General features: G+C 47.0%; 1 protein-coding gene across 1 annotated transcript; it reads left to right on the forward strand.

Moving 5' to 3' along the window:
• SYT5 (synaptotagmin 5) lies at nt 1-27,540 on the forward strand. Its single transcript, XM_083581640.1, has 9 exons — nt 1-191; nt 18,178-18,336; nt 19,458-19,639; nt 20,507-20,626; nt 20,723-20,890; nt 21,473-21,640; nt 22,569-22,686; nt 24,277-24,410; nt 25,425-27,540. Exons 2-9 carry the CDS (start codon nt 18,186-18,188, stop codon nt 25,632-25,634), a joined length of 1,251 nt encoding a protein of 416 aa, XP_083437766.1. The 5' UTR covers nt 1-191; nt 18,178-18,185; the 3' UTR covers nt 25,635-27,540.
• Nucleotides 27,541-27,627: the final 87 nt, after the last annotated feature.

Genomic DNA, 27,627 nt, shown 5'->3' on the forward strand with positions numbered 1-27,627 from the left:
AGCTCATTTGCGCTTTCTCGCTCGCTCTCCCCAAACACACAAGCACAATAAGCTACCAGCCTGCGCTCTTCCTCGCTCGCGCTGCTCCTTTTCAAAAGAAGAACTGTTTTGATTTGCCTCCGTCCTATCTTTGCCTTTGATCTGCCCAGCAAACCTCACTTCTTCTGCCGAGAAAGCGGAAAGAGAAAAGGGTAAGATGCGCCCCTTTGGGACTTCGGTTTTCTAGCCAGAAGTGAGTGCTGTGCGCGAGAGGGTGGCTCCGCACCCAAGAGATTATGAGTTGTGCTGAATTTCTCTTTCTTCCTTTTGCCTGAGAGGATATATCTTTCTCTCTCAAGCCATCAAGGGTTGGCAGGATGGGCTCTTGAGAACAGGGGGCGGAACCCCTTCCCTCCGGAAGGGGGCCGCTTTCCCCAAAGCTTGGGGAACAAAGGCAGGTGGCTTACCTGTGTCCAGGGCGAACAGGGAGACGTGACCGGTGAGCTTTGCACAGCGGATGGAACCAGGTGGGAGGTGGAAACAGAGGAGGACGCTCGCTTGTTTTTCCTACCCAAGCGATGCCAGGGGGAGACTGAGGCCCAGGAGGGCGTTAGTGCCCAGGCAACACCCGCTTGGCATCGAAAAGGGTGAGCGGGTGGAGACATGGTCAACAGAAAGCGCAATTGTGATTTTGAAGAACTGAGTGCTGAGTACGAACTTAATAGAATCATGGCATCCTCCGCCACCTTCCCACAGCAGCTCAATGGGGCATGGCCAGTTGACCCCCACCCCCTCCAACACACACACTCGCACGCTGCAAATATGACACCCCACCCCCTTTAAACCCATCTAAATAAGTGAACTCCATCTATAAGGCTTGAGCGCACAAGAAGCGAGCAACCCCTGACGGGGATGGGAGAGGGAGGGTGCGTGTCCAGGGGAAGATGTGGGTCTCCCGACCCGCAACCGTGCAGGAGATGGAAGGGAGGTGTGTGGATTGCTTGGCTGGAGAGAGGGAGGGGGCGTTTAAAGGAAACAGCCACTGCTTGGGGAAAGAGAGACGCATCCAACTGCCCTCTCCTTGGGGAGATAGACTTCGGCAGGGAGCCTGCCTGGGTGCAAGATTTGGGGTCCGCGGTGGCTCGGCTATCCTCCGGGAAGGCAGGAGGCGAAAGAGGCTCATTTGGCAATAACGTCCTCAGTCTGGCGTCTGAGCCGATGGGAGTTGCTATAGTACCATCCACAATTCACGGCGAGGCAAGCTGCGGTCTGTTGTCTCCAGGGCGGGGCGGAACTTTAACACAGCTCGCGGAGGTGAACGGAGGCGTCGTCCAGCTCGACGCGCGTCAGGGCAGGCTGAGCCCTCCTCTCAGTAACAGGCCTTGGCTTTGTAGCATAGGAAGTAATGCTAAGAGTGCTTCTGAGCACGTTAAGAGAGCATCTCATCACTGAGTGAATTGCGGGGAGTGGGGGCAGGCGGACATTAGTCTTCCATTCTTTCTCCAAAGATCTCGAAGTGTTGTCCATTGTGGCTTCCTCCCTAATTTATGCTGGGATCTACCTCGCCAGGTAGGATTAGGATGGAGACTGCGCAAAAGCCACCCAGCTAAATCCATGGCCAAACGCAGAGATTTAAACCCAGGCCTCCCCAGGACCTTCTGGCGCCCTAACCACTATGCTAGACTGGCTGAGAGTGGAGGGGGCGTTTCAGGGTGTCCAGGCAGGTTTGGCCCCTGTTAAGAAACACTAAATCTCCTGCTTTGCCAACTTCTCTCTCTCCTGCCCATACACATGCATGCTCTGTATGGGGAAGGCCAATATCACACTGGATCATAGAATCATAGAATGGTAGAGTTGGAAGGGACCCCGAGGGTCATCTAGTCCAACCCCCTGCAATGCAGGAATCTTTTGCCCAACGTGGGGCTCGAACCCACGGCCCAGATATTAAGAGTATCATGTTCTACCGACTGCTGTTAGCCCAGCTCAGTGACAGTGATTAAAAGGGATTAATTTCCATTTGGGCTCACCAGGATTAATTGGAAACATGTTGCCAGAGTAGCTGTTGAGTACCAATCAACCCCCCCCCGCTCCCCCGCCCAACCTGTAATTAGCAAGGGAAATAAATTCTTCGAAGAAAGGAGTGCTAAATTTCAACGTCTGCTTTGCCTTCTCACCTTTGTTCATGGCAGGGCTGTTTAACCCCTCTTTGACAGGCAAGGAATTCAACAGGTGAAGCTTTCTCCTCATTGCATCCTTATGTTAGCTGGGTGTGGGGGCCACACATTAACTTTGTGTCTATGGTGCAATTGTTAGAAGCACAGCAATCCAGCCATCAAAAAGAAGGCAACACAATACAACAAACCTCACGCCCGTTAGGATTGCTGCTTTGAAACAAGCAAAACAACTGGCTTGGTTCTTTGATAGCATGATATGCAGAAATTAAGCAGACAGAGCTCTTCCAGGCATTGAGATAAAGCCTCTCAGGCAGAGAAAGATCTGGAGAGCCTTTTAACCGAGGGTTGGGCTATCGTCCCTCCCACTTATTTGGAGGTGAGTTGGCTTTTGAGGACAGCAGCTGCAGTCAGGACTTCATTTTTGGGTGTGAAAACTGGAGTGACACAATGGGTAGAAAATGGGGGGGGGACCAGCTATTTTGCTCCATTACAGACTTGAGTGTGGCCTTGGGCAAGTCACTTAGTCCCACTTCCTCAGCTGTAAAACGGGAACATTCTGCCATGGCAAAGCTAAGCTTTAAGGCCATGCAGTGCTTCAAAAATTATTAACCATCAGACCCTTTAACATGGATAACATTTCAGCATGCTTCTATTCCCGTAGGGCTGTGAGCCAAGGGCTCCTAGATTTGTGACATGCAGCTTCTGAAAAGATGGGAGAAGCCCCCACCACACCTCTTTCTTTTCACACTTAAGCACTCTGTGCATGCTCTACTCTTGGAAGGAGGTGGAAGGGAGGATTGCAGGCCTTGCTTGTGCAAAGGGCGTGTTGCGCTTGGTGTGCGTGTGTGTCCCTGCAGATGGCTCCAAGAGGAGGCTTGCATTTGGTTGCCATAGTTTTCCTAAGGAGATCGAGAGGGTTGCTGTGAATGCTCCGACATCACCAAGCCAGCCACCCCAGTCCTCTGCCAGGCATTTACCGTATTTTTCTCCGTATAAGATTAGTTTTTTTAACCAAAAAATTAGGTTTAAAATTGGGGCTCGCCTTATACATGGGTAGTGCTGAGGGTTGTTTTCTTAATTTGGAGTCTTATACATGGGGGTGTCTTATACACAGAAAATACGGTACATTGTGTGTGTGTGCATGAATGAAACTGCATCTCTGCCCCTTTGGCGACTCCCTCTCTCTCTCTCTCTCATTCTGTGCTTGGAGTCTCTGCTTGGACTCTCAGCAGGTCTCCACTGTGCAATGGTTTTCTTTGAGCTCAGAGCTTGCAGTAAAATCTGAGGAGGGAGCCCCTGAAACCAGCTTCAACAGGAGTGAATTAGAGCAGGTGAGGTGAAGAGGGGCGCTCAGCTTCCTAATTCAGTGGAGGCTTCTCTATTAGGACAAATGGGGCATTGCCCACCAACCTCAGTTTGCCCTCAGTCAGTCTCCACCTGCCTGCCTTCTTACTTAAAGGGGGGGGGCAGGAGCTGGCTGTCAGCTTCCACCACTTCCTTAGGAAGAGAACTCAGCAGGGGAGGGGGGGACCACAAATCTAGACTTGGTTGGTCCTTCCTCTCATTGGCTCTCTAGCTCCACCTACTGTTTGGGCCTCCTGCCTTCTACCCTGCCACTCCCAAAGGGCAGGGGCCACCACTGTCCTGATTCCTCTGGAAGACTGGAAGGATCCCATTGGTTTTATTGGGCTTAATTTGTACCAGCTTTTAGGACTTTAAGCTCATGCCACCAGTCCAGTATCTCCTGAGGCATTTGATCTGAGCTTCGTAGTGGACAACTGGCCAGAACCCGCTTTCAGTGCTTAGTAAGGTTGGAGTGGTGAGAAAGAGCATTCCAAGCCATGTGCAGAGTGCTCCCCACCCCCCCCAGTGTCTTGCCAGTAAACAAACAGCCAGGCACATTGCATCTGCGATTCAAAGGAAGGCCTCTGTCCCAGTGTCCCTTGATTTAAAATACATAAAGAAATCCAGCGGGTGAGAGGTTTGGGAGGAAGCCAGGTCTCTTGAGTCTTCTGAGAGGTGAGGGAGCAAGTTAGAGCTGGAAAGAGAGTTAAACACACCTCCAGTGTCGTTTTGTGATGCAGGGAGTGGGGGGATGGGCTGAGGGTTAACTGGAAAGAGCTTAGTGACCAACAATGCTGTTATTCTCAAGCTGGACATCTTTTGGGATTACATATTTAATCATGTTCCCAACCTAATCATATGTATTACGTATAGTGGTATAGTCTCTCTCTCTCTCTCTCTCTCTCTCTCTCTCTCTCTCTCTCTCACACACACACACACACACACACACAAACACACACACACACACTTTGAACACAAACACTTAAAATCATCAGAGGCATGTGGTGCCTTAAAGCAGGAATGGAAAAACCTGTTCCCCTCCAAATGTTGCTAGACTCCAGCTCCCATCAGTCCAAGGCACCATGGTCAGTGGTCATGACTGATGGAAGTTGTAGTCCAAGAACATCTGGAAGGTTCTCCACCCCTGCCTTAGAGACTGGCAAACTTAGGCCTCTCTGGCATGATAGATTTGAAGCACCGTGATTCCTCTTTAAACATCAGTGGCTTCCCTTCCCCCAAGAAACTGAACCCTGGGGACTGTAGTTTGTGAAGGGTGTCGAGAAGAACTGACAGGTCGCTTTGTGAATGGTAGCTCTGTGAGGAGAATAGGAGTATCCTAAGAACTCTCAGCAACCCTTAACAAACTACAGTTCCCAGGATTCTTTGGGGGAAGCCATATGACCATTTTAAGTGATACGATACTGCTTTGAATGTATAGAAGAGGAGAAGAAGAAGAGTTTGGATTTGATATCCCGCTTTATCACTACCCAAAGGAGTCTCAAAGCGGCTAACATTCTCCTTTCCCTTCCTCCCCCACAACAAACACTCTGTGAAGTGAGTAAGTGTGACTAGCGCAAGGTCACCCAACAGCTGCATGTGGAGGAGCGGAGATGCGAACCCGGTTCACCAGATTATGAGTCTACTGCTCTTAACCACTACACCACACTGTATAGCAGAGATGGGACACATTATTGTGGCATAAGCTCACCTTGTTCTCCTGTTTTTGCTGCAAGAAGGCAACTACCCCTTGGGAAGTTGTTACAAACTCCTAAAGTAGCTCAGTGGCTCACAGAGCAACCTTATGAACACTTATTTGGGACCAGAGCCCGTTGGAGCAGAGACACTGTCTTGGGTCAAAGACTGGGGGCCCCAGTGGCACGGCATGTATGTGTGTCATCGGGAGGAGGCCTTGCCCAGTGCTACGCAGCTTCAATAGTGGTGGCACCTCCTCTCGTGTTCTTAAGAGGAACCTGCCTTTGATGCTACACCACACTCAGCTGGGCATATCAGTCTCCTCTACCCCCTCAATATTGGGGGGGGTGTCCTGAGCTGCCTGCTAATTAATATTGGGGGGCTAACACCCCCTAGAGTTGGCATGCCTGCATTAAAGTCAACGGGACTTCCTTCTGAGCAGACAAAGAGAGCATTGCCCTGTGAGACGTTGAGTTATGAGCCAGGGAGTTCAAAGCACTGGTTTTAATATCACAAGAGAATAGTTTGAAGTCAGCCTACCTATTCCTTCGTAGCTGGAGCTCCAGAATGTTCCTGCAGGCTCAATTTAGTAATTTAGTCAACAGGAACTCTGGGCTCCTCCAGGTGACCTATTTATTATTGAGCACTCATCCTGATTTGCTTGCACAAAGCTTAGGCCGTGGCTACGTCCAGTCTTTGTGGAGCATTTGTTCAGATCTGTTTACAGGGCTGTCATGATGCAACTGTGAACCTCCGTCCTGCATTCCTCCTGATTTTACACATCTTTCTCATTGGTGATTCACCCACCCCACACATTTCAATGCATTTCCCCATCCTTTCCAAATTGCAAAAGGTCTGTTGTTGACTTATAATTGGATCTGTCTCACTGGGACAACAACAGGGTGCTTTAATCCACTTTGAATGCAAATGCAAATGCAAACCCGTCCCTCAAAAATCATGACCGTCCATTGGAACCTTCTGCGTTTTCCGGGATGTGTTTCCATCCCATCCCATCTTATATTCCATCTCTCTTTCATGATGAAACTGAAAGCAGCATGGATGTCTTTGCCTGGATAAATGCCTAAGCAGGCACTTACAAGATCCAGACCTCCTTAGCTTCAGCAAGATGCCTGCTGACCAAGCCTGGGGTTCAGATTTCAGGCAGGGGTGGGATTCAGCAGGGGCAGACTCTGGTCTTTCAAATTTCAGTGGCCACAATTCAGTGCCCTCCCACCTCTCACCTTCTGTGCTGCTCAAATCACTCCGCCATAGTTGTGATGCCCTGCACCGTCCACTAGGCTCAGCGCTCGGTGCGATGGAACAGCTCGCACTGTGCTAAATCTGCCTCTGGATTCTGTGCCTCCTGCAGAAAGACTGCAAAGTAAGCTCCACTCTGTCCAGAAGGAATGATTTCTTTGTAGACCTGTATAGGATCCTTGCTGTGCTGTGTGGTTTGAGAAGCCAGCCCTGCATTGAACCCAGCAATGTCATTAGCTTCGGCTCTGCTCACAGAACTTTCCCCCCAAGAATGGATCCCACCATAGAACGCTGCAGAAATTGTTCTTGAATTCCAAGAGCTTTCCTGGAACATTTTGAACCGTTAGCTTATTTGCAGCCATTTGGATGCCATCCTTCTGATCTGTTGCATACAGGCAGAAGGTCTAACCATTGATTTGTTTTATAATACGGATCTTGAGTATTCCTGCCACTTATTTTCCTTTCCCATCTCACATCTCACTAGGTGGTGGTAGGCCAGGGCTCAGCAGAAAGGCCTCAGACATGTTCTAACTCATTACTCCACTGGCTACCAGTTGTTTGGGGGGTTTGTTTGGCAGTCAGCCTGAAATGTTTGTCTCTGTGTTAATTTCTTTGAATAGAATGGCTGGCACAGCCATTGTGATGTAATTATGGCACTCTCTCTGCCGTCTCCACTTGGATGAGTTCTGTGCAACTGTACAATATTGCCTTACTTGTAAAGTTATGGCGCAGTCTTAGTTGGGATGCTGAGACCTTGTTTGTGTCTGCCCTACTTGCTGCCCCCAGAGGGAAAATGTCACCAAAATAAGCCTTCAAAGCAGCCTGTCCATGAGTTCGACAAACTAACAGGCTGATTTTGTGATGTAGACTGAACATTCTGATTTGTGAACCTGCTCAGGGATTTCCTAAATAAAGGAGTTGCCAATGTGGTACCTGTTAGTGGCATGGCACCCTTGAGGTCTTTGCTTGGCTCCCACAAGGATGGATACCTTTTTCTCCTGTGAAAAATACATAGAGATGAAGGAGGAAGTGGCAAGAGTGGTTCTCTTTCCCACTTCCTGTGTCAGCTCTATGTGCTTTTCACGGTGGCTCGGATGAATTCTGCCAGATTCAACTTTTACACAGATCCCTTGGGAAAGTGAAGTGTGTTTCTGAGTACACACATGTGTATTTTCTGTCTCTTTGGGTGGAAGAATGGTAAGCAAGAAGTGACCAGAGTGGGTTGTGCCCATGGTACTTCAAAAAAATAATGGCCCTAAAAACTGTTGGTGACCCCCTGGTCTAAATTAAGAGCAGAATATAAAAGAACCCCAGTAAAAACAAGTATGGTTCACTTACCTTTATCCTATTTTGAAAAATCATCTTACAGAATTCATTGCCATGTGGTGGTGGTGATTCCTGGTTTAGGTGGCTGCAAAGCCCTGTTTGTCCACCAAAGCTAAATAGGCTCCCATATCCAAGGATAATATAACCTCCAAGGATTAGCCAAGCAGCTAGGGCAGGTTGTTGCCTTTGGGTTCTGCTTGTTTGCTTCCTGGAGGCATCTGCTTAGCCACAGCGGAAAAACAGGATGTTGGACGTGTTGTTTGAGTTCTGGCTGATGAACTGAAGACAACTGCAATTTATTACATCTGTATAAATGCACCTGTGAATAAATAATATTGCTGAAGGGGGAAGGATACATTCCTCACTGGCTGTGCTCATAAGGTCATAAGAAGGCCCACTTCAAAGGCCCATTGAGTCCAGCATCCTGTTCTCACAGTGGCCAACCAGAGGTCTTTGGGAAGACCACCGGCAGGACCTGAGCAATTCTCCCTACTTGTGATTCTGAGCAAGCGGCATTTAGAGTCATACCACTTCCAGTGCTGGACATAGTACCCAGGCATCATGACTCATGTTGCACAGCCATTGCCATCTTAGAACACGAATCCCCTTCAATGGAGAAGCTGGCTTCCCCCTCCCCCAAGTTTGTGATAGATATTCCAATTAATGCAGTTGCATTTTTATTTGAAACAGGGTAGTTTTGATTGATCTAATCACCATCAACAACAATAATTTTATTATTTGTACCCTGCCCATCTGACTGGGTTGACCCTACAAAACATTACAAACTTAGTAGTGTGAGGGAAAGATCATGAATTACTAGGCAATTGATAAATTGTTCTTCTTCAGTGGCACCCTACAATCTGCCTCCAGGAACAGGCTGGTGCACCCTGTCTCACAGTAGGGCCGGCCGTGTGAGACTGACTGAGTCCAAAGATCTGTTGTGTAAAGAAGGTGAACCTTTGCTGGAACAACCACCAGCTCAGCAAGGAAATGCTCTTCTCTGTCTTACCCCCCCCCCAATCTATTCCATGACACTTCACAACGTGTAATGCGAGTAAGTGTGAGCCACCCACAAGGCAAGAGACTGAAACTGCTAATCTGGTAAGACATCTGCTCTTGAAGGGGGAAGAGGCAGAGAGGGGAAAATGAGTCTGGGCCTTTGCCATCCACTCTGGCTATTACGTTCCTTGCTGTTTACAACATTAAGAGCAAGGTCTTAATGCTTTGTTCCTCTGTTCGAAGACAGTGTTCCCAACTTCCTGGATGAGATGTTCAAAGTAGTGCTGTTGAGACAAGAGTCAGGAGCCAGGCTTCATAAACCAAATGGTCACAAAACAAGCATAGGCAACATTGATGATTAGGGGGTGGGGCGGGGCCTAATGATCCTCCAGAGGTTGTATGACTCAGGCTCCCATCAGCCCTACTCATCATGGCCAACAGACAGGCTAACAACATCCAGATGACCGCTGGTTCTTCTCCATCCCTGCTGAAGATACCCAAATAATGTGCTGCTGCTGATACCTTCACACACAATGCGTGAAGCTGCAGCGGGTGAGATGGCAAGCTGTTCAGTGCTCAGAGCCTTAATGTTAATGTGCAGGAATTTACATGCACGTTCTCTGGAGATGAGATACACTCATTGACTTGCTTGGTGTTAATTGGGAAGGAGGTGGCTGAATCTCAAAGCATGACTGCTCTTGTGACTAGCCCTGGCAACAAATGGTAAAAGTCCTTACCACAAAAGGGGAGGTGGGGATTACAGAGACAGTATTTCAATAGGGGTCATGATTAGAAAATGGGAACTGTCCCTTGTAAATAGGGTTAGCTAAAGTGTTTGTGGGACGCGGGTGGCGCTGTGGGTTAAACCACAGAGCCTAGGACTTGCTGATCAGAAGGTCGGCGGTTCGAATCCCTGTGACGGGGTGAGCTCCCGTTCCTCGGTCCCTGCTCCTGCCAACCTAGCAGTTCGAAAGCACGTCAAAGTGCAAGTAGATAAATAGGTACCGCTCCGGTGGGAAGGTAAACGGGGTTTCCATGCGCTGCTCTGGTTCACCAGAAGCGGCTTAGTCATGCTGGCCACATGACCCGGAAGCTGTATGCCGGTTCCCTCGGCCAATAAAGCGAGATGAACGCCGCAACCCCAGACTCAGCCACGACTGGACCTAATGGTCAGGGGTCCCTTTACCTTTACCTTTAAAGTGTTTGTACTGGAGCAGGCTAGGGATTGAAAGCGAGGGCCCTGTGGGTCAAGGGCTGCATGTAACCCACAGCCTAACTGCAGGAAAAACCTTCAGCCTCATTTTGTGTGCGAAGGGGACACTAGAAGGAGAGAAATAGAGAAGGAGGAGGGGATGGTGGAAGAAGGACTGGCAAGAGTGAAGTCTCTCATCTGTCAGCCCACTGGGCAGGGAGAAAGAAGGGTGTGAGAGAAAGGGGTGGTGGGAAAAAAGTGATAGAGAGAGAGAGAGAGAAGGGTTGACACAGAGAGAAGGGTGTCGGAGGGAGAGAAAGGAGCGGTACACAGAGAAACCAAGAAGGCATGAGGAAGAGAGAGAAAAGCGGTGGCAGAGAGAGAGAGGAAGGAGGAGGAGCCTCGCCCACTTTTCCTTCTGGTCCTGCCAACCTCTCCATGCAGGCATGTAGCCCCTCCCTGACCATTGCCCTCTCCCCCGAGGGAATACGGCTCTCAACAGGAAAGAACAAGGTTATTCATCGCTGCTGTAGACGCTGAGCCCTGCCCCCCCACAGAAAAAGGAGTTCCCTCCATAGCTACGCGAATCGCGAATCGCATCCTTTCCCCACCCCACTCAGAGTTTTATTGTTATGCCTGCCTTAAAAACAATGCTAACTCCAGCACTTAAACCAGGCGTGAAATAAGAGAAGGTGCTTTTGAGAGGGGGGAGAATTTAGTTTGTGAATCTGATTCCCTCCCCTGCACACCCAAGTCAATCAGCTCAAGCGAGGAAGCGACTTCTCCTAGAAGGAAGGGGGGGCAGTTTTTCCCCACCCCCACCTTCAGTTCCTCCCTCCCAACAAGGCTCTTCCTTTCTGACAGCCTTGTGAAGTATGGATGAGCAAACTGGAGGACGGGGAGCGAAGCTGAAGCTGACAGGAAATCTGGGGACAAGTTGGAAACAGGCCCCCGGGTTGGGAAGGCGTCGCTGGAGCTTGGGGGAGAGGGGTGTCACTGCGCATTCGTCCAGGAAATGAGGGGGGGGAGGGAGGGAGAAAAAGAGGGTTGATCTCAGGACACACTGTTGCATAAACAGGAGTTCTGGAAATCTGAAAACACACGCACACAGACCGAGATCCCGCAATTAGTCAGCTTAATAGATAAATGTGGCAAATTAAGCAAATTAGATTCATTTTCTTTAATGTGCCTCATTTTATATCCTCTCCCTGCCGCCGCCACGTGAAAAGCAAGATGGGTGTGGGGAGAGCAGTGGGGCTGAAGGAGTGGAAGCGAGTTACAAGTGTTGACCAAATAACTTACAGTATGGGGGGGGGGCAGTATCACAAGCGGGGAGAAGGCTCTGTTGCACCCAGGGCCTGTTTTCAGGCCTCTCACAGGCATCTGGGTCTCTGGCCTGATCCAGTAAGTCTCTTCTTGTGTTAACATGGACCCAAGAAATTTATTTGAAAGTCCTGCTGTCTGCTTGGGAAGGAAGTTCCTGTTGTTTGTGAGGAGAGGATGCAGTGGCGGAAGGAAACCACTCTGTACATGCTCAGAGGTACATTCATTTCTCATATCATATTACAGTGGTACCTCGGGTTACAGACGCTTCGGGTTACAGACGCTTCAGGTTACAGACTCTGCTAACCCAGAAATAGTATCTCGGGTTAAGAACTTTGCTTCAGGATGAGAACAGAAATCGTGCTCCAGTGGCGCAGCGGGAGCGGGAGGCCCATTAGCTAAAGTGGTACCTCAGGTTAAGAACGGACCTCCAGAACAAATTAAGTTCTTAACCTGAGGTACCACTGTGTTTTATATGTTTCTCTTAAAAAGAAAAAGAAAAAGCAGAGGCCTGGCCACAGATAGGAGAGGTTGGTGCTACATGAGTATGCATATGGGGAAAAGATGGTGTTGTGGAACCAAGATCAGCAGGACCCACAAGAGATGTTTGTTTCTGCTTAGAGAACTGTTTGTCTAAGTGAACATCAGAGAACATCAGATTAACAGAGTTTCTAACCTAGGACTAGAGCTGGGTGATATATTGATATATCGTCCCAAACCGGTTTGAAATCCATATTGTGATATCAGTATCATAATTCTGAGCTGGCAATATATTGCAAATCATGGGGGGGGTGCGTGTGCGCGCTATGCAGAAATCACAATGTGGGGGAAAACGTGAAGCCAGCCAGTGCATCTACAGTGGTACCTCAGGTTACAGACACTTCAGGTTACAGACTCCGCTAACCCAGAAATAGTGCTTCAGGTTAAGAACTTTGCTTCAGGATGAGAACAGAAATCGGGCTCCGGCGGCACGGCGGCAGCAGGAGGCCCCATTAACTAAAGTGGTGCTTCAGGTTAAGAACAGTTTCAGGTTAAGAACGGACCTCCAGAACGAATTAAGTACTTAACCCGAGGTACCACTGTACCTAGCTCCATGCTTAGTTCAGACATTGTGATATATCAGTATATTGTGATGTTTAGCTGGTGGTACATCAAGAAGTTGAAAACCAGATATCACCCAGCCCTACCTAAGACCCATTTACCGCAGGTACTGTGATCCTTTGGGGGCAGAGCCCTGCCTCAGTGGTAGAGCATCTGCCTGGCATGCAGAAGGTTTGGGTTCAGCCCCCAGCATCTCCACATAGGGCTGGGAGAGGCTCCCTCCCTGAAATCCTGGACAGCTGCTGCCAGTCAGAGTTGACAGTACTGAACTGGGTGGATCAATAGTCTGACTCCATTTAAGACACCTTCCTGTGTAGCTGCAATGGCAGGATGCTTGGAGGGTGTTAGTTTGGGAACACAGAAGATGCAGGATGCAGTTTCTTAGCAGGTCTGGGTCTGTTCAGTGCCTGGATGAGAGATTCCCTGGAAGAACGTTTGCTTCAGTGTTGCCATGGAGGAAAGGTGAGGCCCAGACCTGCTTAGCTACAGCAAGGCAGCTGCATTGCTTGCCTCCAGACCATCCCCTGGTAAAGACATGAATCATCTCCTGCACTCAAGCATCCCTTTCTCTGCACAGCAGCTGCAAGGTGTTAAATCCTTGCTTCTGAAACAATGTCTGGAGGATTTGGGGTGTGGAGAAGCGCATAAGCTGTGCCAAGCCCATCTGTGAGCTATCAGAGGCGGGGAGGCAGAATGAGTGTGGCAGGTGGGTGACAGACTTCAGGGCCTGTCATGTGCGGCGGACACAGGAGGTGGAGATGGGAAGGGCAGGAGCAGAGAGCGCAGAGCTTTCGACTAATAATAAATAGAACATCTGTCAGTCCATCGATTTCTTTGTGTCTTTCTGGCTCCACAGACGCCGTTTCCCTTCCGTTCAGTTTCTCCATCAAAACCGAAACAGTATTTAAAAGTAAAATTGTGCCTGATAGACTGTGAACATCACTGTTCATGGCAGTCAGAACAAGCCCACACAGTGTATTTAAATAACTGGATCCCTTTCACTTATAAAAATAAATAGTGTCATTTATGTAATAACATTTTAAAACCCTCTCTCTTCTTCTTCTTCTTTTTTTTTTAATCTATGGAGAGTTAAATGCAGCACCCATTTTCTTTTCCTTAAAAAAACCCCTAATATCCACCCCTCTCTATCAAACATGTGTATTGAACTGTAGTTAATTCTTCCTGCACACAGAAGCCCAGTTCAGATGGAAGGATCTCAGTGAGTAAAATAAACCATGGTTTATTGGACCACAGATAACCATTGTGTTTGCATGGTCCCCTTCCCTGCTCTTTCCACCACATTTTTATGCAATACGCCTGAGGTTTGCCAAGCCAGATACACATTATATCTGAAACAGGAGCTGCTTTAAGCCCTGCCTATAAGCCAGGATTGTACAGCATGGGTTGTATTCAGTTCTACTCAAAGTAGACTCCTAAGTTAATCAAGTTCATTAACTTCAAAGGATCTACTCTGAGTAGGACTAGCATTTAATGTATTTATTATTATTATTATTATTATTATTATTATTATTATTATTATTAAAATGGTGGAAAGCAGCATCCGCAATCAATACTAACAGCAGATCACCATTTATGTGGCTGAGCTGAAGTCTGAAATGCAGGCTTTCTTGTTCACAGCTTTCTCATAACCACTATAAGCACATATAGCTTCTGCACAATAACCACGCCAGTAAATTTTCCCATGAGTGGCTTTCAGAACAGCGCCCTTAAAACCCCCAATCAAAGAGTCAAATCACAGCTCTCTCCGTGCCACTTTCATGTTTTCCTTTCAGCCACATGCAGAATGGGGGAGGGAAGCTGATGTTGTTGTTTTTAAACCAGACCGCGAGTCTTGAGTTCAAATGCTGCCTCCAGGAGCAAGTTGGGCTTGAACCGTGCTCTTTTATTCATTTATTCGGGTGGCGGCTGCTGCTTTCGAATCCCGAGGCCGTTCCGGCCTATTTGTCAGGAGATAAACGGGAGTGTCCAACCAAGAGAAACGGCCTGTCAGTCTGATGTGCGGAGAGACGGTGGCCAAGCGCTGGGGATGATAATCCAAGGCGGGCGCTCCCTCGGGCTCCCTCTCGTCCTCCGCACCCAGCTCTTTTCGGTCCTCCTTAATTATTTAGAGTGGAAATCATTACCACTCTAAAGGGATCTAGGGAGAAGGCCATTTTGAGTGGTTTGCACTGTGGAGGCGGGGCGGGAGGGCTAGTGAGTTAAAAGGGAGGAGAGTGGCTGGGAGCCAGACTCCGATCTCCCCTGGAAAGGCTAGGTAGTAAAAGCAGGGATTGGGGTGGGGGTGGGAGGGATGGCTGCACTCGGGACGCCTGGGTTCTCTAGATCGAGTGTCTTAAAAGGGGAGGAGGAGGGGCAGCTCTCTGCTAAGGCGATCAATAGCGCACTCGTCCATGCCCGCCGGGCGCTGCTGCTCTCCAAGGTCCTGAAATCCAGCGCTGCGTCCCTGCGTTACGTGCCTGCTTGCCTGCCTGATTACGAGGAAAGTCCCCGAGGGGCTGCCGCCCCCTCTCTCCCTCCCTTCTCGGCAAGCTGTTGCCTTTCTGTCCATCAAGCGTCAGGGGAGATGCCCCCATCCAATCAGCGGCTTCCCTGTCGCGGGAGTCCGTGAGCCCCGGCAGCTGCGTCTTCCTTTTCCTCGCCAAACCCTCATTGAGGCAAGATGGCTCTCAGCAGAAGGGAGCATCTTTGTTTTTGAGTGAGGGGCGTGTGTGTGTGTGACAGAGAGGCTGAGAGAGAGGAGACTGGGAAAGAGAAGCAACACGCCCCCATTCTGCAATGTAGATACACTACAGCCTTTTGCAAGAATGGGGGAAGCCAGATCTGGCTCTCCACACCTTCCAGTGTGGCCCTCGGGACTCTGAAGCCACACTCCTTAGCAGCCCTCGCTTGCACTCTCCTCGCGAGTGCTTTTGCCTGGCTGGGATGTGTCTTGATAGGATAAGGATTCACGCTTGCCTGGCAGGAGGATAGAGATGGGGGGGGGGTGCAGAAGCTAGCCAACTGTACAAATATATATATTTCATTTTGCCTCCCAGAATGCAACCCTCAGGCTAAGGTTTCCCAACATTGCCGTTCTGTTGGATGAGAGCGCAAGGATCCAGGCTCTTGCTTTCAAACAAAGTATTATTATTGTTGTTATCAAGATTTGTATACCACCCCTATATCCATAGATCTCAGGGTGGTTCACAACATAAAACTGCAATATAAAAAACACAAAATATATAATGAAAACAAGAACAAAAACAAACCAATAACGTCAATTTCCACAATCTGCTGCACATAGTGCTGGCCACAGATGGCCTCTCAAATTGAAGGAAGAGAAATGGGGGGGGGGCGGCACAGACATTTTCAGTGATTTTTTTATAGGGAGAGGATAAATTATCCCAGTTTCTTCAGGATGGGGGCTCACAATTAGCCATGGCAGTATCACAGCTATTCTCCTCCCCCCTCTGCCCCACCCATGCCAAGAGTCTCCTTCTTCTTCTTTTTGCTGCTGCTGCAAGTGCTAACCATGTAGCCACCATTTTCCACCCTCCACAGTGCACTGGACATAGCAAAGCTCAGGGCATTGTGTGCTTGGGGATGGTAGCCACCCATCCACTCACCAAAAAACATTAATATAACAAAATAAATCATGGAGAATATTCAGAGAAAATTCTGCAGTACTTTGGCTTTCTTTTTCTAAGGCTCTGAGAAAGAGGAGAGATTATACCCCCAAAAAACGCATTCTGAGAAACTTTAGCTCAGAATGACCTAATGCATTTCACACCCACCCCCTGCCCAAATATATCACATCAAAACACAATTCTGCATAAGCAAACCTGGGGCAACTGATCCAGAAAACCAGAGAGCCAATGAGCGAAACCGTTTATGGTTTTATCCATGCGCTCATTTTACCTAGTCCCCCCCCCATCTCATCATTGTATTAATCCCCCAGATGTATTTGTAAATCATCCTCATTTCATCTCCTCTCGCCCTTCTCTTTCCTCTGCTAAAGGGAGCAAAGCAGTCCTTTTCAGTTTATCTCACAGTAAAGCTGGGGGTTTTCCTTTGTGTTTTGGCAAAGTTATAAAACAACAAAGAGTTTGGTAACACAGGGGTGGTAATTTTAGTTCTTCTGGAGCAAATCAGCACAGAGTCTTGTGATGCCTTAAAGATGAACATATTTATTAGGATGTAAGCTTTCATTCACAGTGACAGCCTACTTCATCAGATGCAACTCTCGTTCATAAAAGCTTCTACTTGAATAAATGGGTCAGTCTTCCAGATGCTACAAGACTCTTTGCTGCAACAGATGAATGCAACTGCTCCCCTGGACACCATTACTAAAGTTATAGGCAGCAGGAGACTGGCTGAATTTACTTTCAAAATCACTGGGAAAAGCAGCAAATGAATGAACTAATTATGAATGGATGGAAATGGAAATGAATGAAAAATAAACAATAAAAATGAATAATGGATTATTATAACCTTGTACACCTCTAAGCTTATTCAAGAGAGAAGACAAATGCCTTGGATGGCTGCCTTGAAAGATCATTTGGAAGCTCTAGCTAGCTCAGAATACAGCAGCCAGCTTATTAACAGAGACTTGTAGAGCCAACCACATCTTGCCAGAGCTTAAAGATCTGCGCTGGCTCCCAGTTTCTTTCCAGGATGCAAAAGAAATACTGAAACCAATTACAATAAACACAATCAATAAAAACTTTTTAAAAAATTAAGCATAGGTCTTGCAGATCCTGCGCAACTAAAAGAGGCCACAAATACTTGAAAACCTTTCCAATTAAGGGCCAAAAGCCTGGATAAAACAGGCAAGTTTTTGCATGGTGCCTAAAATATATATATAAAAAGTGTTGACAGGCAAATCTCTCTGGGAATAGCATTCCACAAGTGGGGAGCCACCACTGAAAAGGCCAGTTCTTGCATTGCCAGCCTCCAGACCTTGTGTGAAGGTGGCACACAGAGAAGGGCCTTAGATGCCAACCAAAGGGTCATATATAGGACCTCACAATTTCTTACAGCAACCTTAGCTCTGTTTGGATGTTCTTCTCACAGTTATGGAGAACACATGAGCAACAAAAACAGGACTGTGCTGAGTGATTCTCCCACTTCAGCTTGCATCCATCTGTCTATCCATACAGTGCAAATGCCTGGAGCAATATGGGGAGCCTTTGTGTGTGCAGAACTCTGTGAGAAACCCTGGGGTTCCAGAACATGTGGCTTTCTGCACCCCAGGGGTGTGGTACCTTTTTAAGCTTGAGGCTTGATAATTACTTTGTCCTTCTCAGATAATGATTCTTGTTTGACTACATGGAGGGCAAGGAAGGGTAAATGTGTATGTATGTGTAGAAACAAGCCCACTGTACAAAGGTGATGTTTCTTGCACTTTCTGCTTTTGCCTCTGGCTGTGCCCATCACTGGGCCTTGGGAGGTTGCCCAGAAGAGAACCTGGACCTCAGGCTGAAAAAGGTCATCCACCCCAATCTTAGGTGATGGCAGTGTGACCTATTAAGAGATGCATTGCAGAGCTCCAGAACTTGGACCTGTTTACAGCTAGGTATAAGGCATAAAGGGACAAGTCAAAGGCTTAATGGGAAAACAAAGAAAAGATCTGAAAATTCGGAGGAAGGGACGCTACCTTAAAGAATGGGGTCAATGGTGTTAAACTGTACAGGGTGGTTTTGTTGTTGTTGTTGTTTTTAACTGATTACACTTGCAGCAATCGTCAGTAGTTAACAAATTAGCCTTTTCTCCCTCTCTCTCGTCTTCCAGGTTCCACAATGAATGCAGCCCGAAGGTCAGCCAAGGTGGACTCGGAGGTGACAGAGTCCCAGATGGAGCCGTCCCTCAATGCCACCGAAATGCCCACCAAAGAGAATGTTTTTTCTGACTTGAAAGACAAGTTCATGAACAAGCTGAGCGACCTGCCAAGTAGGTGGAGCTTGAGCACCTTCTGATGAAACGGGCTTGAGAGGGCATCAAGATATGATACAAACAATGCCTAATCTATTTGAGTCGCATACACTGGCATTTCTTGGCACTAAAATGAGGGTTCGGTTTTAATTTTTGCACAGAGAACGCACAAAGACTGTATGTGTCCTCTAATTCCACACAAGTGGAGCAAAGGAAGCTTGCAGAATGTACTTATGAAATACCAGTTTGTTTACCCCCTCCTGCCCTCGTGAAGCTCTGCTTGAAAATATATGGGCTTGGATTGGTCAAATCTCTGAAGCTAAATGTTATATTGGCTAACAGTTTTAATGCAAAGTATACATAGCCTGATTAGTGCCCCATGGCCTAGAGAGGGATGCTTTATATCTGTTCCACGTTCCACGTGTGGATATAACATTATAACAGTCCAGGTGCCTGTATTATTCTTCGCTAACCTAATCAGCGGAACCTTTTGAGCTGTATAATCGACAAAGAGATTTTTCTTCAGGCAGAGCTCCATGGAATTAGGTAACTCTGGAGAAAGAAGCCAGAGCTTAGGCCTGAAGGGGGAAATGGGAGGTGTCCCCCCAAACGTGACAGTGACACAAAAGCAGGAAGGCTTGCAAGGGCCTGCGAGGATACTGTCATGTGGAGGAAGGGCTTGGAAGGCTCATAGATGGATTTAGGGAAATGGCCTCACTACTAAGCTTGGACTTATATCCTAAGCATGCTTATTAGGGAGTCAGTTCCATTTCAGCTCAGGGAACATTAGGATTCTTTTATTCAAGGACCAAAAGCAACTGTAGCAGAATATCTTACAGAAGTTGCTCAAGAGGGAAGGCTGAAAAAGTTCCCTCACCCCTGAAGTAAAGGATTTCACAATTAAATCTCAACTCCTCCAGTATAATCAGGCAAACCACTATTTGCCCTTCTGTCATGGGGGTGGGGTGGGGGGGATGATAATTCTGGCCTGCTTTACTGGGCTGTCATCAAGATTGTTGCATTAACTAACATGCTTTCAGAACTTAGAAGATGCACCGTATATATATTCCGTCCAAAAAGAGAGAAAAGCTGTTGAAGCTCACTCACCTTCACTGCCCCTCTGTTCTGCTCCTCTCCAGTCCCGCCCTGGGCTTTGGCCACCATCCTCATAGTGGCCGGCCTCCTGCTTCTCTGCTGCTGCTTCTGCGCCTGTAAGAAATGCTGTGGCAAGAGGAAGAAAGGCAAGAAAGGCAAAGACAAAGTGAAGGCCCAGATCAACATGAAGGAGGTGAAGGAACTGGGCAAGAGCTACATTGACAAGGTGAGTCAAGGCTGGTGGCTGCTTCCCTCTCATGGCACCAGGGGAAGTCGTCGCTTTCCTAAGATATTTCTGAACTTGCACACTTGCACACATGCAGGCATCCATAATCCATATATAAACTGACTTTTAACTAGGGAACTACACAAAAGCTGCTATCAGTTTAGCACTGCCTATTAGGCACGTGATAGAGGGATGCGGGTGGTGCTGTGGGTTAAACCACAGAGCCTAGGACTTGCTGATCAGAAGGTCGGCGGTTCGAATCCGTGTGACGGGGTGAGCTCCTGTTCCTCGGTCCCTGCTCCTGCCAACCTAGCAGTTCGAAAGCTCGTCAAAGTGCAAGTAGATAAATAGGTACCGCTCTGGCGGGAAGGTAAACGGTGTTTCCGTGCGCTGCTCTGGTTCGCCAGAAGCGGCTTAGACATGCTGGCCACATGACCCGGAAGCTGTATGCCGGCTCCCTCGGCCAATAAAGCAAGATGAGTGCCGCAACCCCAGAGTCAGCCACGACTGGACCTAATGGTCAGGGGTCCCTTTACCTTTACCTTATTAGGCGCTTGCTTCTGTGCCTCCAAAATACGTTTTATATACCTGATCAACTTGCGCGTTTTAAGAATTGTAGATTGTTCTGTGTTACATACGTCAACATTCCTGGGCAGATCCACACCATAGCTTAAAAGTATATGTAGTTTTTTAAGGGCAGTGAGAATATTAGCAGTGTGATGGGGGAACTAAAGTTCCCAGGGTTCTTTTGGGGGGTGGTAAAGAGCGTGGAGTACTTCAGATATATGGTGCGGATTGCTCTCTGTCTTTGATGCTAATACTTCCATGTTGGCTGCTCTGACCCTTCCCTATCTCCCTCCCTCCCAGGTCCAGCCTGAGATAGAAGATTTGGATCCATCTCTGCTGCAGGAGCCCAAGGAAGAAAAGCCCCAGGAGAAGTTGGGGAAACTCCAGTACTCGCTTGATTATGACTTCCAAAGCACCCAGGTAGGGATGGTCAGTGCTGCCAGCTGGGTTGGATGGGCCAGTGGTCTGATCCGAGGCAAGGTAGCTTACCTCTGTTCCTCTTAAACCTTTCCCTAGCTGGTGGTGGGCATTCTGCAAGCTGCTGACCTGCCAGCCTTGGACATCGGGGGCACCTCGGACCCTTACGTCAAAGTCTTCCTGCTCCCAGAGAAGAAGAAGAAATACGAGACCAAAGTGCACCGCAAAACCCTCAACCCCACGTTCAACGAGTCCTTCACGTTTAAGGCAAGTTGTCCTCTGCATGTTCCCTCTTCCATCTTGGCCAAAGTTCCTGAGCTTTGCTGAGCATTTCTTCCCCATCTACTCCATCGCCTTCCTTTTTTACCATTGGCTTCTCCCCATACTTTGCGGATCCTCTTCTCCCTCCCCACCCTATCGCACACAGTTTTACCACTGAATCGACCAATAGCACAGAGGCAGGGAGACGCAACATTCCCTTCAGGGCAAACTACCATGGGCCATATATCAGTGGTGGGCGGGGCCAGGAGTGGGCAGGGCAAAAATTGCAAATTTTCCCTTAGGACAGTAGCCAGTGCCTACCCAGACACTAATAACTCCCTTTGAATCCTCCATCCAGGCAAGGAAGAAGCATCATCATTGTTGAAGGACACCTTCCAGCCAGGCCAAAACACTCAGGGGGCAAAGCAGAGCCTGTGAGGGGGTGTGGCCTGAGCAGAGGGGGTGGGGCCTGCTGAGAGTTCTGAGAGCCTGATAGGTCCAGAGAGTTACATTTGACCCTCAGGTGGGAGGTTCTGCACCCTTGCAATGCCATCTGCCATTTAATCAACTCGTGTGTTTGGCCCTTAGGTCCCCTACTCGGAACTGGGCGGCAAGACCCTTGTCATGGCCGTCTATGACTTTGACCGCTTCTCCAAGCACGATGCCATTGGTGAGATACGCATCCCCATGAACACGGTGGACCTGGCCCACGTCATTGAAGAGTGGCGGGACCTGCAGTCAGCGGAGAAAGAAGAGGTAGGGATCCATCAGTGTGGACCCTCTTTCAGAAGTGCCTGACTCTGAAAGCGGGTTTGAACATCACAGTTGGGGCCCTTTACATGTTATTTTGGTGAATTCTGAACTCACAGCTTATTACCCCAGCTTTTGATACTTGTAGGACCCACCTCATTTCTGTGATTGTGAGTTGTTTAAATCAGTTTTTAACATTGTGTTTTAATTGTTGCAATTCACCCTGGGACCTTAGAGTGAAGGGCAAGTAAGACTCGTAATCTGGTGAACTGGGTTCGCTTCCCCACTCCTCCACATGCAGCTGCTGGCTGACCTGTGGCTAGTCACACTTCTCTGAAGTCTCTCAGCCCCACTCACCTCACAGATTGTTTGTTATGGGGGAGGAAGAGAAAGGAGAATGTTAGCCGCTTTGAGACTCCTGAAGGGGAGTGATAAAGCGGGCTATCAAATCCAAACTCTTCTTCTTCTTTTCCATAAACAGCTGACATCAGATAGCTGGGATGATTTTACTTGTGTATTTATTTACATTTACATTTATATCCCATTTATTTAACATTAATATCCCACCAAGGAGTTCAAGGCAGCACATATGGCTCTCCTGCACTCTCCGGTTTTTTTGTGTTTTTTTTGCTTGCAACAAACCTGTGAGGTAATTTAGGCCAGTGGTGGACTTTGTGCTCTCATTTATCCACACTCTAACTGCCTCACCTCGCTGGCATGTGGAGTTTGTATGATTCAACATCTGGGGCTGTGAGGAGGAGACTCACATGAGTCCTGACCACAGAATTGGCATCCTGTGGATGGCAGAGAGGAGGTTGCCAACCATTTGAAGGGTTTTGCCTGCACTAAATCACCCACCCACCCCTTGAATATGGAGATTCGCTCTTGATGCTTCCATCCTCGCTCTAAACTAGCCCTATTTTCCTCTCTTTAGCACGAGAAGCTGGGAGACATCTGCTTTTCTCTCCGGTATGTCCCTACGGCTGGGAAGCTGACAGTTATTGTGCTAGAAGCGAAAAACCTGAAAAAAATGGACGTGGGGGGTCTTTCAGGTAAGAACTCGCCATTGTGGTAAACTGAATCAGGACATAGCATGGGTTTCTTTTAGTTGGAAACCTTTTCTAAAGACTTAGTTCCATGATTCTATGTTTCTATGACTAATGGGGCCATTTGTGAAAAAGACTTAATGGCTGAAGCAGATCTATAACCGGTTGTGCTGTGGTATTATGGTTTGCTACACTTTTTTAAATATGTATTTTTTCTTTGAAGTGGATTACAAGTATATTTTCATATTTGTGGGTCTAATTGGTGGTTGTGGTTGTTATATACCGAATTAGAGCATTGGCCCTCCCAGCTCAGTATAAGCTTATCCTCGACAGACAATATTTAACTTCCACTGTTGCTGGGGAGTCGCAGGTGAGGAGAGTGTTGTTGCTATGGACTCACAGCTGTCCATGGAAACGCAGGTTAATTCTGTGTCCAGGGAGGCTGTCTACCAGCTCCACATGGTGCGACGGCTGAGACCCTACCTGCCTGAGCATTGTCTTGCCAGAGTGGTACATGCACTGATTATCTCCCACTTTGACTACTATAATGCACTCTATGTGGGGTTATCTTTGAAGGTGATTCGGAAACTACAACTAATCCCAAATGTGGCAGCTAGACTGGTGACTGGGAGTGGCCGCCAAGACCATATAGCACTGGTCCTGAAGGATCTGCATTGGCTCCCAGTACATTTCCAAGCACAGTTCAGAGTGTTGGTGCTGACCTTTAAAGCCCTAAATGAACTAGGCCCAGTATACCTGAAGGAGCGTTATTCAGCCCAGACACTGAGGTCCAGCTCCGAGGGCCTTCTGGCAGTTTCCTCCCTGCGAGAAGTAAAGTTACAGGAAACTGGGCAGAGGGCCTTCTCAGTATGTTTTACTGTCTGCTGTGGCGTGAACACCCTTCCGTCAGATGTCAAGGAGATAAACAACTATATGACGTAGAAAACATCTAAAGGCAGCCCTGCATAGGGAAGTTTTTAATGCTGGATGTTTTATTGTGTTTTTCATATTTTGTTGGGAACCACCCAGAGTGGCTGGGGCAACCCAGTCAGATGGGTGGCATAAAAATAATAAAAAGCATAATCATCATCATCACCCCATGGGCATCTGGGTGGCCACTTAGTATGGAATCTATGCACATATTAAAAATATTGTACTGTGAAAATGCTTTTTAAAAAACATTTTGGAAAATATATTGAATTTGCCTATAACTCACTGTTGCCATCTAGTGTCGCATTTGTATATTGCACTTTACAACACATTTAAAACATTTTATTTGCAGCTGTATAGCTGAGTCCTATGAGAAGAGAGTGCTGGACTAGATGGACTGTTGCTTTTCTTCTTATTACCAGCATCCACCCTCTAGGATTTCAAACAGGGCTCTCTCCCAGCCATACCTGGAGATGCCTGTCATTGAACCATGGACCTTCTGCATGCAAAGCACAGATGTTCTACTACCTCTTAGCTGTGGCCCTTCAATAGACATCAAAATCACAATTCATTAGCGGTGGGGGAGATGGGAACATAGATCACCATTATACATTGCATAATGGAACCCCTGTGTGATTCTGAAATATCTTTCTACTCCTATCCCAGACCCCTATGTTAAAATCCATCTCATGCAAGGAGGGAAACGTATCAAGAAGAAGAAAACAACCATTAAGAAAAACACACTGAATCCCTATTACAACGAGTCGTTCAGTTTTGAGGTGCCATTTGAACAAATCCAGGTAACCCCCCACCCTTCTCTCCACCCCCACCCCACCCCCATTTCACCCAAAGGCAGCCAATTCTGAACTAGAGATGTGTGGGCAAATATTTTTTGCAATCTTGCCAGAAAGTTACTTTTTTACACTTATGCACAAGTGCTGAATTTTGCATAGGGGTTTCTGTCTGGTTAGTTTGCATCTAAGTTTGTGTATTTGTTTGGGCCCAAGTCAGGACATGGTGGGCAAACTAGTTTGCTGTTTCCCGTCACTGCTCCACTGCATGTTCAGATAGCTAACTGGCTTGCTATTATTATTGCCTGGGTGCTGAGCTGTTGTGGATCCTCCTTCATTCTGAGCCTTCTGGCTGTAAAAATACTTGCACATCCTCCCCCCCCCACCCCCACTCTGGGTGGATTAATGATAACATTTGGAAAGACCCTCGACATATTCCGAACACTTCTTTGCTATTACAAATTATGCCAATCTCACTCTTAAAAGAATAATTGATAATCACGGTGTTCCTCATATGCTCCTGTGAGTAGAAAGAAACTCAGTCCTCAAATCACGATAGAATCTGCTGGTTCTGGCTTATGTACCAGCCTTTTCTAGATACCGCCCCCCAATTCAGTTGCAACCCTTTGAAAAGCTCCAGGCTTTAAGGAGGTGGAAAGACATAGCCTCATTAAAATTAGATGGCCCAACCTCGCCCCAGGTCAAAAATACTTAAATCTTGCCAAGTTTCCTTCTGATAATAAGGACCCAATTGTTTTTGCAAAGCGGTGGGGAGAGGGTGCAGTTTTCAGCAGAGAATGCTTAATCCTTTACCCACCAGCCGCTATACACCGACAAACTGTTCACTTCCATTCCCCAATTCCATTCCCCTAGCAATTTGGCAAAGATGCATCTGGAAGCCAAGCTGTGTGAGAGAGTAAATGATGGGAAGAGTTGTAGGTGGGAAAAGGAGGGAAGGGAGAGGGTTAAGCTCGCCTATTGCTCTTCTGCTGCTGATCGTGCCTGTTTCCCCCCCTTTCACAGAAAGTCCAGGTTGTTCTGACGGTCCTGGATTATGACAAACTGGGCAAAAACGAAGCCATCGGGAAGATCTTTGTGGGCTGCAACGCCACGGGGGCCGAGCTGCGCCATTGGTCCGACATGCTGGCCAATCCTCGGAGACCCATTGCCCAGTGGCACACCCTGCAGCCTGAAGAAGAGGTGGATGTGGCGGTTGGCATAAAGACCTCTTGATGCCCCTTCCTTGTTGGCCGAAGGATCTGGCAACAGTTGCTTCTCCCGTCCAGAGCGAATGGGAGTGTGTGGTTGAGGCACCCCTGAAAATGTGCACGTGGGGGGGGAGGGGGAGAGCCTGTGAGCCTGTCTCTTCTCTGAGAGCCATTTCCTGTTGAAAACAAAAGAAACATCTCCAAGAGAGCGAAAAAAAACCACCCCTCTGTTTTTTATCCACTGTGTGAAAAAAAGAAGGAAGATTACCTAGCAGCTTAAGACAGGTTAGAGATTTACTGTAGGTTTACTATGAGGCTTACAACACAACTTGCACAGGTTTATATTTTTGGGTTGGTTTCTCACTTGAAAGCTGAACCTTATGTGCCAGGCAGGCTGACTTTTTGACAACGCGATCTTTACATTAACCATGCCATCTTTGGGAAAACCAGCCTCAAATAAACCTACTGTTTATCTTTTTTTACCTCTGAGTATACTATAGGTTCATTACAGGTTTCTTTAAAGGACACCATTTCATATACATTTTGGGTATTGTACTCTGGTGCCATGTTTAAAATCTAGACCTCATATGTAAATCTATTGCAAACAATGCCTACAAATGTGTTTACAATAGATTTACAATAGAGTTGCGGCAAACTCTGTTCTCTGATAATATTAACTTTTGGACACTCCATTATAATACTGATTTAGGAAGCTAGATCTTAGGTGAAAACACTGGAAATCTTTTAAAACATAGTTTGAAAATGCAACTTGACCGTGGCTCTACATGATGATTAAAATAGCTTTCCGTTTCTGGCCACTGTGTTATGAAATATTTAAAATTTGGTCCTCCTTTGCAGTTGAAACTGCCTAAAACAGCTTAATCGGGATAAGGTTGCAAATATGCTGTGTGTGGGCTTCATGTATAAAACATATTGTAGTATATCCTAATTATTTTATTACAAAATGTTCACATACTTATCTGACATATAAAAATTAGCCGTCATTGGAGAACTACTGTGGATGTGTTTACTAGCATATATTTACTAAAGGGTGTCCCCTTCCCAAATTACAGCAGTTTTATGGATGTTGATGTTAACAGAGATTTAAGCATCAGCCAACGTATTAAGCTGTTCGTATATAGCTTATTCTACTTTATATTGACTTAATTTGGAGTTTTATAACAGTTTTGACAAAACCATGTATCCGTTTTACAGCACATGCTTTACAACTTATTTATGAAATGTTTGATATGAGTATTAGAGAAAATTTGCTATAGGCTTTATGTAGACTTAAAGCAGATTAACTACAGATTTACTAGTGATTTACTAACCAACTTAAAATAATTTTGCTATGTTACAACATGTTTACATTTTTGCTACAAGCTTAAGACTGGTTTATTATAAAACTGCAACGGGTTTACTGTTTGTTAGCAACCAGTTTGATGCATTTTATAAATGAGAAAAAAGCATTTATCTATAGGATTTACAGCTGGTTTACAGTGGTTTCCCATGGATCGAAACATGTTTACAACACCTTTGCTTATGACAATGATACAAAATCAATTGGTTTTATAGCAAATATTCTGTAATTCTACAAACTATTATTTAAGACCTAATCATATGCTGGGTAACTGTTTAGCAGGTACATTAATAGCTGGATTTTTATTTTTATTTTAAAAATGGGATTGCCAGCAAGCCAATGATTTGGGCTTGAAATCCTGAATTGAAATACTTTTGTCCAAATCTGAAATCTGAATTCTGGGCATGACTCTGTGCTTTGGTCTTCTTTTTAATGCTTTCATGTTGCATGGAGCCCGAATAGGAAAGGAAGGCAATACTGAAATACTTAGGCCAAAACATCTGTCAAAGGCCAAGTAAGCCCACAATAAAAAAGAAAGAAGCCTAAGAATTAAAAAAGAAAGAAAGAAAAACATCCAACTAGAACCTTTGATATTGATATTTGGAAGCTCTATTTCCCTCGCACCCCACCCCAAATATTTGACAAAGCATCATTTCTG

Source organism: Podarcis filfolensis, assembly GCF_964270895.1.
Source record: "Podarcis filfolensis genome assembly, chromosome: 13".
NCBI classification, from domain to species: Eukaryota; Metazoa; Chordata; class Lepidosauria; order Squamata; family Lacertidae; genus Podarcis; species Podarcis filfolensis.

What these genes read in the sequence shown, in the direction of transcription:
- SYT5 (XM_083581640.1), top strand. Translation starts at nt 18,186, where the DNA reads ATGAATGCAGCCCGAAGGTCAGCCAAGGTGGACTCGGAGGTGACAGAG. An exon ending in ACGAGTCCTTCACGTTTAAG is followed by an intron (nt 20,891 to 21,472) that starts GCAAGTTGTCCT and finishes TTTGGCCCTTAG; the next exon opens with GTCCCCTACTCGGAACTGGG. An exon ending in AGTCAGCGGAGAAAGAAGAG is followed by an intron (nt 21,641 to 22,568) that starts GTAGGGATCCAT and finishes TCCTCTCTTTAG; the next exon opens with CACGAGAAGCTGGGAGACAT.